Raw genomic sequence first — 19,150 nt, 5'->3', positions numbered from 1 at the left:
ATTTTCTTTGTCACAGAAAATTCAGGTATTTGTTGCCTAGATAAGGCGACATTTCTTGAGAGAGGAAGCTACAAAGCCATCTTAATATTGTACTACATAGACAGTTTTGTTCTTGAGAGGCCTCGCTGGACTTTGTAGAAGCTTGGGATCAAAGAAAAGTAAGAACTGGGTGTATATTGGGAAGACTATCCCTGTCTTTCTGTTCATCAGTATCAATAATCAAGAATGGAAAGAGAAGACATTCTTCTTCCATGGAATAGTGGTAGCAGATAATTCCACTGTCAGATGGCTACTTTCTCCTCTAATTGATGGTGAAGCAAACATATCTGGAATTTGTGTCATCATAAATCCACTTTGAACTTGATCGATTCCCCCAAGTTTATGACAGATGACCATGTACACCTTTTCCCTTCTCTATATATCCAGGACCCAACATGAGGACTTCCCTGCAAGCGGTTGCACTCTGGGGAAAGAATGCTCCTCCCCACAGCATCACTGCCATCATGATCACAGATGACCAGCAGATGATTGTGACTGGAAGTCAGGAGGGGCAGCTCTGTCTCTGGAATCTCTCACAGGAACTAAAGGTTAGCGAAAGCTATTGGTATTGCAATAGACAGCATTTACTCAGTAAGCACAGCTTGCTTCTTCTACCTATGGCGACAGTGGGTTGTTTGCAAGATTGTTAAAAAGACGCTTATGAAAGTAATAAATTGGTTTTACTTATGAATTTAGAGAAAATAAAGTGCTATATGGTAGATTAAGATCATATATGAAAATTTTGAATATTGCTAATCTTAACTACCCACTAAATGTTATCACCCTTTAAGCTATGCTGAGTTTTATTATTTTATATCCTGAATTATATGTTTAAGTAACTGAACTGTAGACATGTAAGTGTAATTCTAAAAATTATGGCCCATTAATCTAAACAAAGAGCGTCCCTAAGAGCTGCTATTAACTAAATGAGTAATATCTTAATTATCTGGGTATTTCCACTGTGCTTGGCCTTATTGCCATTCTTTTGGTCTCTGCTTTCACGTGACTGTTACAGATCACATCAAAATGCTCTAAATTCAATTTACTATCATTGTCCTCCTGTTTCAGAACCTGATCTCACCTAGGATTTGGCCCATCGATTAGCAATTAATTGTCTCTGTCCCAAGTCATAAACATTTAACATATTGGAATAGATATTTGCTTAACTCTAGCAGTCTCTAGACCCAATTTGAACATTTAAACTAATGATGTACTTAAAGTATACTGCCCTCATTAAGAAGCCTTTTAAAGATCAAAGACTATTTTTAGCCTTTAAAGTCTGTCACTTTAAAACCTAAATTAACAATTAATTGTAATTCTATTTTATAGTGTAATTAATTAACATCTCCTATCACTGAACAGTTCTACTACAGGACTGCCAAGACCCACATAGCAGAGCAACTCAGCTCAATGTTTATGAACATCCCTGAAAGAAGGAATGAGTATTATTGCAATAGTTGTGCTTTGAAAATGATGGGCCATATATATTTTGAAATATATATTTTCTGTTCTGGGTTTAAATGCAGACTCCTAAATGGCTTTAAATATCTTGTTAATCATTTTAATGTTGCAGATTATTATTTTCTGGCTGAAGCAGTTAGTTGCCTAGTAATGTGTAGTTCACTCTAAGTTTAAGATACTTGGAAAGCTGACATCTTGATTTTTTTTTTTTTTTTTTAATATGTTCCTGCTATTTATCCAGAGTACATTCATTGAGTATGTAAGCTATAAAGTAGGCAATATGCTAGTTACTCATGAATTTAAACACAAATGAGACCTGTGCTAGTTGCCTAGGAGCTTTCAGTTGTAGTAGAGGAAGGATTTAGGCTAAAGTAGTGCAGATATGTTGCAGTACAAGATACTCCAAGCAGGGAGTTGTCTACACTGTATGTGCAGTTGGGAAGTTACACCATGTTTCTCTTTGTAGCAACTATGGCAACTATTTTGCTATCCAAAGGAAATTTGGTAATATCCACAGGCATTTTTAATTGCCAAAATTGAAAGAAGAAATTGCTGTAAACATCTTAAGAGTTTCCGTGACTGCCCCTACAACAAAGAGTTTTCCCATGTAAAATGCAAATGACACTCAGGGTTAGAGGTGTGATTTGGGAATGGGCATCAGATCAGCCAGGGACTGGGAGGAGCTAGATCATGCCCTGTTAAGAAAATAACCTGTACCTGCAGGAAAATGAAGAGCTTTCTGTTGCTATAGCCTAGATGTGAACAAAGATAAGAAAGATACCTCATGTGAATTGAATCATACAGTATCTTTTCATGACAGGCTTATTTTACTTTGTCAAGTTTCATCTGTGTTATCGCATGTGATAGTGTTGCCTTCCTTTGTAAGATTGAATAATATTCTATTGTGAATATACAACATGCCACATTTCATTTATCCATTCATGCATCAATACATATTTGGGTTGCACTTGCTATTGTGAATGATGCTGCTATATAGATAGGTGTATCTCCATGCCTGGTTTCATTTGTCCTAGGTGTATACCTAGAAGTGGAATTTTAATTTTTTGAGAAATCAGTATGGGGGCTATACCATTTTACATCCCCACCAGCAGTGCTGAAGTGTTTCAATTTTTCTGCAGCCTCACCAATAATTTTTTTTAAAATAGCTATCCTAATAGTTATAAAGTAGTATCTTTGGCTTTCTGAGAGTGAGGCCGAGTTTGAATTAAGTTTTAAAGGGTGCACAGGAGTTGAAGGAGGGAAGAGATTGTAAACAGTGGGAGTGGCAAGTGTGTGTAAAAGATATGATTTTGCCATCAGGGAACTGATAAAAGTGGTTGAGTAGACCTGGAGCATGGAGGATAAATAGAGGAGATAGATGGGACAGACACCACATGGCATCTGCAAGAACCAACCTTGTGTGCAGATTAAAAACAGTGGTGATGATTCGGGCTTGGAAGATGTTTACTGTGAGGCGGTAACAAACCCCTGTTTAATTGTGTTTGTATTGTAGAATATCACTGTCTGGTAATGCCGAGGGCATAGTCATGGGAAAGGGAGATGAGATTGAGGACAGGGGACTTTTTGTAGGAGGCTTCTCTAGTAATTTAGTCAGGAAATATTTTGAGCATGAACCAAATCATTGACCAGTGGGGATGAAGTGAAGATGGAAACTGGGAATATGTTAAGAAGAAAGAATTGAAATAACAAATTAATTAGTTGTGGGATAATTGAGAGGGTACAGTCAAGAATATTTTCCAGATTTGAGTTTTGTGAGATGGTGGATTGATAAAATGATATTATCGTTTATTTAAAAAGAGTTAAAGGGATTAGGAAGTTGTAACAGGGAGAGAAAGAAGGTGATGTGAGTTCAGTACATCTTGTAGTATCTAGGTATTCAGTAGGGGACTAAGTATGCTCCTCAGTTTTTCCTTGACCAGGGCTGGCAGGGTGGCAGGGGGCCAGGGAGCTGGAGAACAAGTGTCTTCAGGTCCTGGGCTTCTCATTGTTTGCTTGGTTATGCCTGCTGCATGTTCTGGGTCTGCTCCCAGAGCCCGCTAGTGTGTAGGGTGCACCAGTGAAGATATCCATGACTTGTGCTAGGAACTTCCTCACTTGGGTTTTCTGATATTGGCTGCTGATACTCATCACACCTTTATGCACAGAGCAAAGTGAGGTGAAAATCTCAGATTCCATTGGTATTCCTATGATCTAATTTTCCTCCTAATACTCAGAATGAAACAAACAAAATGAGGAGCAGCAATGTGTGTAAAGATAAAATGCAGATCTCAGTTGAGTTCTAGTCCTGATATTTACCAACTCTGTGATATTGGGCAAATGACTTATATTTTTTGAGGCTTGAATTTCTCATCTTTAAAATGTGGATTAAACACTGTCTGTGGTTGCATCAGTGCCCAGAACATAATAGGTATTCATCAAGTTGTGCTATCTTCCATTTGTGCTATTAGAAGCACCTAAGGGTGAGAGTGGGAGGGACCAAATGCTGCACAGAGGTACAGCCAATGAACAGAAGTAAAGGTGCCCTGGATGTCATCATAACAAGAGCTAGGCATAGGTGTAGCATTTTTTTTTTTTATTCTTCACAGCAGCAAAATTAAGCTACAGAAAATTGTCACAGCTTATTCAGATATTTGTGGGGATTTAATAGCAGAAGAAGTTTTCATGTAAAAGGCAATGATGGCTTCTAATATTTCTTTCTGAGGTTTTGTCCACAGTAGCATTTCTTCTAGGAAGTAAATGTCCTTGATATACCCCATACTTAACCTTTTAATACACTGGGAAGAGACTAAGTTCATGGAGGTATGCACCACTGAGTGTGACAGTTGAACAATATAGTATGCTATTTTCTGAAATGGAACCTTCTGGACTTACCAGGAAAAAAATTAGAGTTAGACTGTAGCTTGTAAGTGATTTAATTCTACCATAAGACCCTCTTTATAGTACAAAAAGCTTAGCCTAGCAATAGGCCTTGTAAAGAAATATTTCTGTTATGGTAGATATGAAAGAAAGAAAGAAAGAATTATGTCACAAAATAATTTATCCTTGCTGATATGCCTGGGTTATCATCTGCATATATATTTGCAAAGCTCAGATAAAACACAATGGTATTTTTATAGTAATTCATTTGGAGTATAGATTTTTTTTGTTACCCAAAATACATTTTCTAGTCACTCAAATTAAATTTTGGGTCCATTATTGTCATTTTCCATTTATAGAGACTTTACAAATTTTCTATTTTGTAGTTTAATTTTTATGATATTTTAAAAAATTTAGTTGTTGATGGACCTTTATTTTATTCATTTATTTATATGTGGTGCTAAGAATGAAACTCAGGGCCTCACACATACTAGGCAAGTGCTCTACCACTGAGCCAAAACCCCAGCCCATTTTTACAAAATAATGAAGAATATACTTTTTCACACATGATATAATGGTAGAATTAATCCTCAATTTTGTATTCTTAAAATTCTCATGCAGGATAAAAATATTCATATTTTAAATAATCATTTAATTAAAATGTTTTAGTGAAGAAAAGATAATTTTACTATTTCTGAAACAGGAAACCAAATGAAGTATTGATTTATTTTTTTAACACAGGTTCTTTTTTCGCTTTTTTTTTTTTTTTTTTTGCAGTGCTGGGGATCAAATCCAGGGCCTTGTGCTTGCAAGGCAAGCCCTCTACCAACTGAGCTATCTCCCCAGCCCCTAAAATAGGTTCTTAGCAAAATTTAAGTAGAAGGTATGGAGAGTTCTCTATATATTTCTGCCCTACACACTAGTCTCCCTCCATCAACCTGCCATACTTGAGTGGTATACTGGTTACAATTAACGAAACTCTACATAATTATTACCAAACTCCACAGTTTGCATTAGGATTGGTTCATACCTTGTGTTATATAGTCTGTGTTTTGACAAATGTATAATGATATATACATATACAATTACAGTATCATGAAGAATACATGGCCCTAAAAATCCTCTGCTCCATGTATTCATGCCCCATTCCCCTGAACCCCTGATAAACACTGATGTATTTTTAATCTCCATAATTTTGCCTTTTCTAGAATATCATATAGTTAGAATCATACAGTGTATAAAATTTTCAGATTGACTTGTTTCACTTAAGTAATATGTATTTAGGTTTTCTCCCTTTTTATGACTTGATAGCTCATTTCTTTTTAGCATTAAATAATATTTCATTGTATTGATGCACAGTACCATGGTTTATTTATCCATTCACCTACTGAAGGATATCATGGTAATTTCCACATTTTGGCAGTTATGAGTAAAGCTGCTATAAACAGTGTGCAGGTTTTTGTGTAGATACTACTTTTTAACTCATTGGGGGTAAATACTTGTGAATGTCATTTCTGAGTTTTATGAAGAGTATGTTTAGTTTCCTAAAAAACTGCTAAACCCACTTCCCAATGTGGCTGCATCATTTTCCATTCTTACCAGTAATGAATATGAATTCTTACTCTTCTACATCCATGCTAGTACTTATTGTTGTCATTGTTCTGGATTTTGGCCATTCTGTTAGGTTTGTCCTTGTGTTTCATTTTTGTTTTAATTTGTATTACTTTTATGACATGATATGGAGCACTTTTTTATATATTCATCTGCCATCTGATTATAATCTTTGTTGTCTGCTTCCAACTATTTTTAATCAGGTTTTTCACTTCACTATTATTGAATTTTAAGAATTCTTTGGAGTGGGGATGTGGCTCAATGATAGACAGTTTGTTTAGCATACATGAGGCCCTGCATTTAATCCCTGGCACCACAGAGAAAAAAAAAAATCTTTGTATATTTTGAATAAATAATTTCTAACAAGATATATCTTTTGTAAACGTTTCTCCCACTCTCTAGCTTATCGTGTTTTCTTGATCTTTACTTTTGTTTCTTGATCTTTACTTTTGATATAAATAAGAAACATGTTTACTTTAAAACTTTTAGGGAATTTAGATAACTTAGAAGTGAAATATGAAGCTTAGCATGTTCCAGCCTCATGTTTGGTCTATGACTATTGACATTTCAGCTCTTTTTCTCTTTGCTATTTGAATGTATAATTGTCAAATAAAGATTATTTATGTCTAAAGTATTTGATATGGTACAATATATGTACATATATATTATAAATTGTTTATCACAAGATATGTCACTGTCTACACATATATCACCTACTATAGTTACCATTTTTTTTTTGCTTGTGGTAAGAATGCTTAAAATATACTCTTTTGGTAAATTTCAAGTGTGCAATAATATTCAGCATTATTTTTATTATTACTTTGTGTGGTGCTTGGAATCTAACCCAGGGCCCAATGCATGTTAAGCAGGCACTCTACTACTGAGCTATATCTCTAGTCCAAAATATGGTATTATCAACTATACTTACCATGCCATACATAGACCTGTAAAACTTATTCATCTTATAACTCAACATTTCCATCCTTTGACCAGTATCTCCCCATTCCTTCCTTACCCCCAACATCTGGAAACCACTGTTCTGTTCTGTTTCTATGAGTTGGACTATTTTGAATTCATCATATAATTGAGATCACACAGTATTTGTCTTTGTTTGTCTGGCTTATTTCACTTAGCATAATGTTCTTCAGGTTTATCTGTGTGGTCCCAAGTGGCAAGATTTTCTATTTTATTACTGAATAATATTTCTTCTTTGTGTGTGTGTATGTACATGTATATATGCACATTTTCTTTATTCATTTATCTATTGATGAACACTTAAGTTATTTCCATATCTTAGTTATTATGAATAATGCCACAGTGAAAATGGGTGTGCAGGTATCTCTTCAAGGTACTGATTTACAATTCCTTTGGATACATACACAAAAATAAGATTGGTGGGCCATAGGATAGCTCTATTTTTAATGTTTTGAGAAATTTCCATTTTTTTCCCCAAATGCTGTACTAATTTATATTCCTATTGCCAATAAAGTAATATAATGGTTATAAAAAATGTAATATTTTCAGTTATTTCATAAATTTATTGAAGTTCTGAAATCTACACATTTATATGCTACTGTCATTCAGGAGACATTTTACATATCATAAGCATCAACACTGATTTATTTGTATTCAAAACCTAGATTTTGTAAAACAGGTCTAGCTATCATTTAGATTTCATGATGAATATCAAACCAAAACAAACAAAAAATTATGTACAGCACAATTGCTTTACCTACTTTTTATTCTATGAATTTTGAGACAGCATAAATCGGTTTTCCTGAAATGTATGTACAGAAAAAGTATGATATAAAAGGGTCTCCTAATTCAAATATGTAATATAATGTTATTTTAGTTAGCTTTTTTGCTGTGACATAAAGACCTGTAAAGAACAATTTTAGGGGAGGAAAAGTTTACCTGGGGCTAACTGTTTAGAGGTTTCAGTCCATAGTCCAACTCTGTTGCTCTGGGCCTGAAGGGAGAAAGAACATCAAGGCAGAAGGGCATGGTGGAGGAAAGCAGCTCAGGAGAGGACCACCAGGAAGCAGAGGGTTGCCCTCACCATAGACAAAATATATACCTAAAGGCATGCCTCCAATGACCTATATTCTTTAGTCACACCCTACCTACTTACAGTTACCACCCAGTTAATCCCTACCAGCAGATTAATGGATTAATTAGGTAAATGCACTAATAACCCAATCACTTCCCTTCCAATTTTCTTGCACTGCCTCACGTGAGCTTCTGGGGGACACCTAATTGAAAAATAAAGACATCTGTTGTATTTTAGAAAACAGTTTTTAGTTATGTGAAAACTTCTTCTTATCATTTTCAGATTTCAGCTAAAGAACTCCTGTTTGGCCATTCTGCCTCAGTAACATGTTTAGCAAGAGCAAGGGACTTCTCTAAACAGCCATATGTTGTCAGTGCTGCTGAAAATGGGTAAGATGTGTGGAACTTTGTTCCCTCCTTTATTCCACTCCATTTTTGAAGATTGCAATGGGGTATGACTTGAGGTCTAAAAGACATTTCCATAATCAACATGTTCCTTTTATATATAGGAAAAGATAGATCTTAAATGATTGAGTACATTTTGTTTTGGTGTCAAGGAATGTAATCAGTATTGTGACTCTCAATGCAATATTCTTTTGCTGGGTGGGGACCAAGGTAAACATTTTAAAATATATCAGACCTTCTGGCCCCTTACTATGTGAAGAATAATGACAAATGCCTGGAAGAATAGAATTGGAAATGGAAAAGTTCAGCTGCTTTTCTGTTTTCATGTAGTTACTTACTTTGAGGTTTTAAGTAAACTTATCTAAGCCTTTACAGTTTTACAAAACAATTCAGTAGTTACATTCTTTATATTATTCTCTTGTCTGATGCTATTATGATGCTAACAGAAGAGAGGACTCAATTGAGAATGGAATGGTGGGAAAGAAAAGGAAAAGGAACATAGACCATGATTTGCCTGAAGTTTCATGGACCCAAAGCTGCTCCAGTGAAATAGGACTTAGCTGGAAGAAGTCTTCCAATAGAAGAGCTAGACTGCTGATGAATGATTTGCCAAAGTATAGTAGGAATGTGGAATCCATTCTGTATTTGTGAATGAGGGGTTGAGTTGCTGGCTAAAACAAGAGAATGTTCTCTTTTGTTTTTTACCCAAAGGGATATTACATACCTTTGAACTCTGCAAACCAAAAAAATAATAAAGAATCAGGTGTCCTACTTGTTTAAACACAATAGTTTGACAAAATGGCTAACAGAACAGATATCAGAGTTTATAGTTTAGCAATAGGGGATCATAGTTAGACAAATGTATACTTAGATATACATAGTATAAATACTAAGAGAACTCATGACTAAGAGACCCTCCATGATAAGGGAATTTTGAAGGATATTCTTCTGTAGGAAAAATAATGATTTCAGAAGGAAGATCTGAGATGAAAAATTAATACTGATAAAAACCAGCAAATATTTAGAAAATTTAAATGAACACAGAGTATAAGACATACTGTTTATATACATTCTTTCCACCCCCATACATACACATAATCTTAGCTGACAACAGCACACTAGTATCAATTCCACATTTCATATATTCTGCTGTTCTCTGTGTGATTAAAGATGTTGATTAACTTTTCATCCCCAGCCCTTTTTTATATTTTATTTAGAGACAGGATCTGGCTGATTGCATAGGGCCTTGCTAAATTGCTGAGGCTAGTTTTGAATGTGTTATCTTCTGGCTTCAGCCTCTGGAGCTGCTGGGATTATAGGCATGGAACACGATGCCCAGTTGATGTTGATTAACTTTAGATTTTAAGCTACATGCACATATTGCATGTCCACACAAACAAAATAAATAAAAATAAAAGAAACGGGGTATACTTCCAGTGTAAAACAGAATAAAAAGTTGTTTAATCCAAAGAAGACATCAGAAATGAAAGAAAACAAGACCAATAGAAAGTGCAAAATAAGATGGTTGAAATAAATGAAGATAAAATAGTAATTCCAATTATATGATAACACTGAGACCCCCCCCCCCTTAAATTATAATGGTTGTTAGGCAATTACAAAAATGTATAAGAACATGAAAAAGTTAAAAGAAAATGTATGGGAAAAATTTTTATCACATGTGTACTAACCAAAATAAGGTTGATATAGCTGTATTAATATTTTATGTTAATAAATATATATTTAATAAAACTTTAAGGAAAAAGTCTTGGCACTGATATAGAGGGTTATTACTTATTAATAAAACTTCGAGTCACCAGAAGAGATGAGACCAGAAAGTGAGGCAAGTGCCAGGCCTAGGAGGCCTCTAAAAGTAGGATCCTTAAACCCATGTGTGTGTCAGAATAACTTACAGAGTCTGTTTGCTAATTTCTGGGCCTTATTCCTAGAGACATGGAAACAGTAGGTATGGGCCGGGGTCTAAACTTGTATTTTTAACACATCCTAGAATATTCTGATACTACTAGCTCAGAGACCATATTTGGAATAGCACATACCTCACATTTGGCCAGTGAGAGAAAGTGTGGAATCAAGAATAACATGGGAAATTTGCTAGTGATGATATCATTCATTGAGATAAAGAACTGAAGAAAGAAGCTGCTATGTTTCATTTTGAATATAAGATGTGTGAATTCCTGCAAGTCCTCCAGGAGGAAATATCTAGTAGCTAGTTACCTGTGGAAATCTAGATGTCTTGGCTTCCAATAGCATGGTGGTAGATGACTGACCCAAGTATGAGAATATAAGAGAATCTCAGACAAAAACCTAAGGATGGGGCTGGGGTTGTGTCTCAGTGGTAGAGCACTCGCCTAGAACACATGAAGCACTGGGTTCGATCCTGGGCACCACATAGAAAAAAATAAAATAAAGGTATTGTGTCCATCTACAACTGAAAAAAATAAAAAATAAAACAACAACAACAACAACAAAAACCTAAGGAGGACCACTACCCAAGAAGCAGAGTAAGAAGAGGAACCTGACCATACTAGAGAAAGCCTTTAAGTATAAAGGAAGGCAAGGGAAAAGGGTTTGAAGAATGTAACAGAGTTCTAATTTGAGATGGCAAACCAAGTAGTTTATCTCCTCTCCCTCTACTGAAATTTGAGCAAAGCAATAATAGCATTATAAGCACACAAATAGGAGAAAAATAAATGCAGCAAAAAAAAAAATAGTGTTTCTATAAAACATGGAAAATGTATAGAAGAATAGCAACTAATACATGTATCCTAAGTGAATTTTTATTGAGATACTGAGGCCAGGTTGTAGAGTTGAATAAGAAAAAAAAAATCACTTCTTATGGCCTTGTAGTGAGAATTTAATGGTTTTCTAATTTTGTATACTATAGATATTTCCTCTGTACTTCTTATTGAAATAAAAAAATAGTTGGTAAACTTGCTTTCTTATAATTATATGTGATTTTTTTCTATGTACAATCATCGGAAACTATTTGAAAATGAAAAAGAACATGCATTTTAATAATTAGATTTCATCTTTTAAAAAGCTGAAGTGTTGTTGTTACTTTTTATACACCAGAGATTTACTTTATTCTACCAGAATTGATATGCAAAGAGTCAGTTTTTGCTTGTAATATTTCAGTATTTCTTTGAAGTTTAAATAGAAGATAAGATGATAAGCAAACAAATGGGAAAAGCATCGTATTTAAAATATTAATATGCTGGGTACAGTGGTGCACACCTGTATTCCCAGTGACTCAGGAGGCAGAGTCAGGAGAATTGCAAGTTAAAAGCCAGCCTCATCTCAATACCAGAACTTCAACTATACTACAAAGCAATAGTAACAAAAACAGCATGGTATTGGCACCAAAATAGACAGGTAGATCAATGGTACAGGATAGAGGACACGGACACAAACCCAAATAAATACAATTTTCTCATACTAGACAAAGGGGCCAAAAATATGCAATGGAGAAAAGATAGCCTCTTCAACAAATGGTGCTGGGAAAACTGGAAATCCATATGCAACAAAATGAAATTAAACCCCTGTCTCTCAGCCTGCACAAAACTCAACTCACAATGGATCAAGGACCTTGGAATCAGACCAGAGACGCTACATCTTATATAAGAAAAAGTAGGTACAAATCTTCACCTTGTTGGCTTAGGATCAGACTTCCTTAACAGGACTCCCATAGCACAATAAATAAAAACTAGGAACAACAACTGGGATAGATTCAAACTAAGAAGCTTTCTCTCAGCAAAGGAAACTGTCAGCAATGGGAAGAGAGAGCCTACAGAGTGGTTGAATATCTTTGCCACTCATACTTCAAATAGAGCACTAATTTCCAGAATATATAAAGAACTCAAAAAACTCTACACAAAGAATACAAATAACCCCATCAACAAATGGGCTAAGGATATGAACAGATGCTTCACAGAAGAGATCTACAAGCAATCAACAAACATGAAAAAATGTTCACCATCTTTAGTAATAAGAGAAATGCAAATCAAAACTACACTGAGATTCCATCTCACCCCAATTAGAATGGTGATTATCAAGAATACAAGCAACAATAGGTGGTGGAGAGGATGTGGGGAAAAAGGTACACTCATATGTTGCTGGTGGGGCTGCAAATTAGTGCAGCCACTCTGGAAAGCAGTGTGGAGATTCCTTAGAAAACTTGGAATGGACCCACCATTTGACCCAGCTATCCCACTCCTTGGCCTATACCCAAAGGACTTAAAATCAGCACACTACAGAGATACAGCCACATCAATGTTCATAGCTGCTCAATTCACAATAGCCAGACTATGGAACCAACTTAGATGCCCTTCAATTGATGAATGGATAAAGAAACTGTGATATATACACACACACACACACACACACACACACACACACCATGGAATATTACTAAGCCATAAAGAATGATAAAATTATGGCATTTGCAGGCAAATGGATGAAATTGGAGAATGTCATGCTAAGTGAGATAATCCAATCTCAAAAATCCAAAAGATGAATGATCTCACTGATAAGCGGATGATGACACATAATGGGGGGTGGAAGGGGGGCAAGAATGTAGGAAGGAGGGACTGTATAGAGGGAAAAGAGAGGTGGGAGGGGTGGGGGGGAAGGAAAAAATAACGGAATGAATCAAACATCATTACTCTATGTAAATGTATGAATATGCAAATGGTATGCTGTTACTCCATGTACAAGCAGAAACAATATATATCCCATTTGTTTACAATAAAAAATAAATAAATTAATTAATTAATTAAAAAGCCAGCCTCAGCAACTTAGTGAGCTCCTGTCTCAAAAAATATAAAGGACTTGGGATGTGGGTAAGTGGTTAAGCACCCCTGGGTTCAATCCCCAAATAAAATAAAATAAAAGTTAATATTACTGGAGAAGCTTTTAATAAAGTCCAAGTTTCAACACTGAATAATGTGATTTAATTACCCTGACTTCATGTCTGAGTTGGTTTCTGCCATCAGCAGTTTTAAAGTTTTCTGATAATTCTATGGTATAGTCAGAGTTTAGAGATACCTGTTTAGACCTTGGTTTATCTAGAAACAGGTCAATTGACAAAGGGGTTTTTAAACCCCACATACAAGGACCCCAACACAGATCCATGGGATTAGAATCCTAGAGGTTAATTTTTTGAAAGATTCGTAGGTGATTGAAGATGTACAGTAAGAGTTGAAAAACCATGATGATAAACTCAAATCCCTGGTAGAACTAATGATTTCTTTTTATTGTTGGATGCTTAAGGTTCCGTTTCTTTACCTTTGAGATATATTTATTTAACTTTACGGTGGATTATTAGTTGCTTTGCCTTAGAGTTATATTATTTTAATGTCTACCTTTCTTGCAATCTTATTTTTTAGAACATGTTTCTCTCCTGTTTTAATAGTTAACATGCTTTTCAAGTTGCCTCAAATCCTTGGATAGAAACAGATTGGGGAAAGCCTTGAATATTTTGTTTCTATAGCTAGAATATGGTTTCTCAACCTCAATATTAATATTTTGGACTGAACAAACAAGTCTTTGTTGTGGGAGATGATCCTGTGCATTGTAGGATGTGTAGCAGCATCCCTCATCTCTCCCCACTAGGTGCCAGTAGTGTGTTCCTAGTTGTGACAACTGAAACTATCTCCAAACATTACTAAATGTCCTTGGGAGGTGAAGGAAGGGGCGAGGGAATCCAATTCACTCCATTTTAAAAGCCACTGATTTAGAAGACTGATTTTTAGTGTTTGGTGATGGAACCCCCCCCCCCTCCCCGCAAAAGCCTCCAATTACCACTTACATATAGTATTTAATGTTATTAGTCTCTATTTTCCTTATAAATAGCATTTGACTTAATGCCTGTAAAACTTTTTTTTTTGAAACAAGTTTAAAATACTGTTTAAAATTGAACAGTATTATCAAACAACTTTGAAATAGCTGTTCTTGTTTTTGTAGACAGAAGTCATAGATTTAAACTGCCCTACCTGGTTGTATTTTGTTACTGCATCTTAAAGACTGTATCTATATGTTTTTGTAACATTTATGTAAACAAGTAAAAGTTTTCAAAGCATTGAGAGTTTTCTAAATATTAAGTGACAAGGATGATTTCAGGATTTCAAATAAAAGACACTGTATTAGGGCTGGGGCTGTAGCTCAATGGCAGAGCACTTGCCTAGCATGTGTGAGACACTGGGTTTGATCCTCAGCACCACATAAAAATAAACAAACAAAATAAAGGAATTCTGTCTATCTACAACTACAAAAATTTTTTTAAAAGAAAAAAAGGGAACTGCATCAATGAGAGACCAAATGTAGCCTCTTGGTGGCGCTGTTTGATTTTACAAAAATGATACCGTGGCTCCAGAAGATGCAGCACTTGATGTAGTGTACTTTTCAGAATATGTAGTTTAAGTTCAGTGAAATAAACCATTTCTAAAGGATGCGGTTACCATAGAAAGGTTGTTGTATTGTCACTCATAGACTGTGATAGCTGTATCCCCACAATTTGTTGTAGGCCAGGTTGGTCCTAAAGTAAGGTTTGCAGGCAGTGGCACGGTGTAATTACCCAAATAAAAAGATACAGATACAGTATGTCAACCCCACTAATGACCACAACATTTTCTTGCCCAGTAATCTGTAACAAAAAGCCACATAAACGATCAGGTTGTGCTTAAGCACGATGCTGAAGAAAAACTTGGTGGCTCAAAAATTATTCTGGCCAATTGAGTGGAAATGACAGGGAATAATACAAAGTTATCTTTTCTAGGGAGATGTGTGTGTGGAATGTCACCAATGGACAGTGTGTGGAGAAAACCACACTTCCTTACAGGCACACTGCCATCTGTGTAAGTACATTCAGAACATTTCGGAATTGCAACTCATTTAGACCATTTGCTATGATACATATTTAAAGGCCTATCTTTGGGGAATATTCTTTAATTATTTGTCATGAGAGTAAAACATCAGTAATCATCTGCTATTTTGGCATTCTTCCTTCTCAAAAGTTGGCTGTTCAATAGAATTTTTTTCCCTGATTCTTTTATTTCTGTATCTTACTTTTGAAAGACAATTTTCATATTTTTCCTTAGTGACACTCACAAAATCCACATGGACACACGTGAAGAAGTCAGTTTAAATGATGCACTATTTTATAAAGCAGGGAAAGGTCTTCATTTTTCATTGTTCTTAATTTCTGAACCTTTATTTGTAGCCATGACCTTTATAACCACTTCCTAATTTATTTTATCTATCTATTTATTGCTTGTTTGTTTTTTGGATTGCTGGGGATAGAACTGAGCCTCACACATGCTAGGGAATTGTTCTACCACTGAGCTATATTCCTAGCTTCACTTTCCAATTTTTAAAACAGATTTTGGCTTTTAGTGGATGGATTCCAAGCGTAGGTAAGGTAGTCACATGATTCCATTTGTGTGGACAGGCTTCACATGTCACACGTTGCTTTTGGTGCTGATACCTGGCATTGCCATCGCCATGAACTCTTTTCTTTTGGGGCCAAAACTCTGCACAGTGAGAGAGTTCATTAAAGGTACATTGTACTACTTGATCTTTAATAATAATCATTTCCAAAACCCTTTTGGCACCAGAATTTCTCAAATGCTGTTCAAATACTTTTATTTCTTATCAATATGTAGCATTGCTAGGTTAAAGAACATAAGTTTTTATTGTTGCTGTTTAGCAAATACACTCCAGAAATAATATACTTGTGAGTTTTCCATTATTTAGAACACTATTTCTTCTTTCCAAAGGATCCCCCTTTCTCCAGAAAAATGGCAAAACACAACTGAAACTGAAGTGTGAAATCAACACCATAGGATTATAAAATAAATCAGCAAAAAAGAATTTTTTGTTGTTATTCAGTTTAATATTTTAATTGAATGACTATTAAAATTAAAATTTAGAGTAGTCTTCAATTAAATGTTATGATAATGAAATTTTTACTTTGAATTTCATTTGTACAGTATTACCACTGCTCATTCCGTATGACTGGAGAAGGCTGGCTTCTGTGCTGTGGAGAGTATCAAGATGTCCTTATAATTGATGCCAAAACTTTGGCTGTTGTTCACACTTTCACATCATCTGAGTCTCCTGATTGGGTCAACTGCATGTGTATTGTTCATTCCATGAGAATTCAAGGTAATGGTTGGGTATTGTACACTGCTAAGAGATTACATATAACTCATCTACTTTTGAATTATTTGTTAATTTATTGGGCAAGAGTCCAGAGTGCTTTTTACATTTGCCTGTTAGTGGAGATATTTCTGTAAGTCAGATTAAAAAAAAAAAAAAAAAAAAAATGAGAACACCCACTCCAGTGGGTCATTAAAAAATCAGGAAGATGTTAAGGTAAGTGTAGAGAGGAGAATCTAGTTTTCCGTCACCCTGTTTTGCATGATATGTTAAGAGTATTGAGCAGTATTTTGCCTTGCTGTATTTTCTGGATGTCATACTAAGGATGACAGAAGAAGGTAGAAACTGGCTCCTTAGCTTATTTTTATAATAAGAATTTTGAACATTCTCAACTTATAATTGATAATATGGTTCTTCCATTAGTGATTCGCTCCTTATACACAGGAATCACTTTGAAATTTTAAAGCAAATTTGGAACATGGTATGAAATGTCTACTTTTTACTTAAGAAAAATCCCAAGTTGAATATTTTCTACCTACACAGTCCTGCATAATCCTTAAATGACTATGAAATGGTTTTTACAGTAATCAGGTATGGCACTGGCCAGCTTATATGTGATCTTTGTTCATTTTACAGAAGATTCTCTCTTGGTGGTATCAGTAACTGGTGAGCTCAAAGTATGGGATCTCTCCTCATCTATCAATAACATTCAGGTTGGCTTGAAATACACTGTCTTCTCTCCAATTTTAAGTATATCTAATGACACTTTTAAATTATAAGGGTTTTGCATGTTCACAGTTAAAAGTTCAAATGATGTAGACATATATACATTTTATCCCCATCTACTTCCCCCATTCATCTTCCCAGGAACGGGCATGCGTACAGTTGAATTGTACCCTTCCGACTTTTCTCCTTGCAAATGTTTTTATGTGCACATAACACATGTACACACACAGAGATGTTTTTAATTTTAAAAAAATTGTAGGAGAATATCTCTTTGTCCCTTATAAGCAGAAAATCCCCTTTTTCTGGGTATATAAGTAGTGCCATGAACAACTGTGGATCCTGTCCCCAAGGAGTGTAGCATATCACCTCTTCCTAGCATAAGGCTACAAATTGAAGTAACGAACAAAGGAAGGGACATTGTGTTTATTTTGTGACAATATTGTTTAGGCCCTCCCAAGGGGTGCTAGGATCTCTTTAGGAATTTTGAGGTTGAGGAAGCCTAGGAATTGTGTTGGCTCGCTGAACTCAAGAAATATATACCTCACCCAGGAACCCACCATTATCAGAGCCTTGTTGAGAGTCTTGTCTCCCATCCAAATACTAAACCTGCTCAACCTTGCTTAACTTCCAATGAGATCAGGTGCATTCAGGGTGATATGACTATGGACAGTTGAGGGCCTTGTAGTCTGTGTTCACTGTTGGTCACTTTTGTGTTGTTTTCAAAGCACTTTGTTTATTTTTAAAATTTTGGTAATTAAGATACTACAGGTTTTTAGAAACTGTTTACAATTTTTGTTCGATCTCTCTGCCATGTCTGAACATCAGTAACTTTATTTTTTCCACATCCATAATGGTTCCCCAGAGTGTTTGTTGAGTGATTATATAAAATAAGTCTTTGAATTCAAATGGATTTCCTGCTCACAGATTCTTTTGAAAGGAAACTTTTTAGTTCAAAACACTCAAAAGGAAACTAGGGTACTTTTGCTTTTATAATGGTCTCCTTCAGGCATATGGGATTAGGTCTTCTCATGGTCAAATATAAATTTCTAACAATTAAAACTAAAATGTTTTTCTTTCATTTTGAAGGAAAAGCAAGTTGTCTATGAAAAAGAATCCAAGTTTCTTGACTCCTTGAACTGCCAGACAATACGATTTTGTACATATACTGAGAGACTTCTGTTGGTGGTGTTTTCTAAATGTTGGAAGGTAGTAAAAATAACATAATAAATACCAGTGATGTACAAATGGAGTTTTTGTTCATGACAATAATTATAAGAATATGATTTATATATAATACAAATATTTATAATGGTATTGCAAAAGTGTAGAATGACTTGTCTTTCATGACTGATCAGTTTTCAATTCCTTTTTTAGACACTTTGCTTCCCAAGATATTATATGTCATAGTATATTCTAATTTTATTAATAGCAAACCATAATAATAATGACTATTTATTTCTAAATTATTTTTAAAAGTTGGTGCTCTCCAGAAGTAAAAAAAAAAAAAAAAAAAAAACTAAAATATTTTACCTGCAGAGATTAATCTTAGTTTTAGATTTTTTTTTCTTTCTCTGTTAACGACATTGACTTCTAGGAAACATACGTTCTTTTCTTGTGACTGTATTAACTGAAGTCTGCAAGAAGAAAGCTAAGATTTTCTTTGCATCATTTTCTAGCATTCTTCTTTTCTTTAATGTTACACATAACTGGCTCAATGAACAAAGCTATATTGTCTTACTTGTATGTGATAATACATTCTTGAACAAAGATTTAAAGTAAATTGTACAACAAAGGATTTCTGCTATATAAA

General features: G+C 34.9%; 1 protein-coding gene across 4 annotated transcripts in view; it reads left to right on the top strand.

Moving 5' to 3' along the window:
- The first annotated feature begins 251 nt into the window (after positions 1-251).
- Positions 252-19,150, top strand: part of WDR72 (WD repeat domain 72) — a 143,767-nt gene continuing 124,868 nt past the window's right edge. Inside the window, exons 1-6 of one of the 4 annotated variants that reach the window (XM_079129915.1) lie at positions 252-587; positions 8,321-8,427; positions 15,233-15,311; positions 16,446-16,620; positions 17,251-17,327; positions 18,427-18,546. In XM_079129915.1, the coding sequence (XP_078986041.1) occupies positions 435-587; positions 8,321-8,427; positions 15,233-15,311; positions 16,446-16,620; positions 17,251-17,327; positions 18,427-18,546 (711 nt within the window). In that variant the 5' untranslated portion in view covers positions 252-434. The remainder of the gene's footprint in view (positions 588-8,320; positions 8,428-15,232; positions 15,312-16,445; positions 16,621-17,250; positions 17,328-18,426; positions 18,547-19,150) is intronic. The other 3 variants (XM_079129917.1, XM_079129918.1, XM_079129916.1) reach the window with 3 other exon arrangements.

Source organism: Sciurus vulgaris, assembly GCF_902686455.1.
Source record: "Sciurus vulgaris genome assembly, chromosome: 2".
Lineage (NCBI taxonomy): Eukaryota > Metazoa > Chordata > Mammalia > Rodentia > Sciuridae > Sciurus > Sciurus vulgaris.
This window is presented reverse-complemented; position numbering and strand designations above follow the sequence as displayed.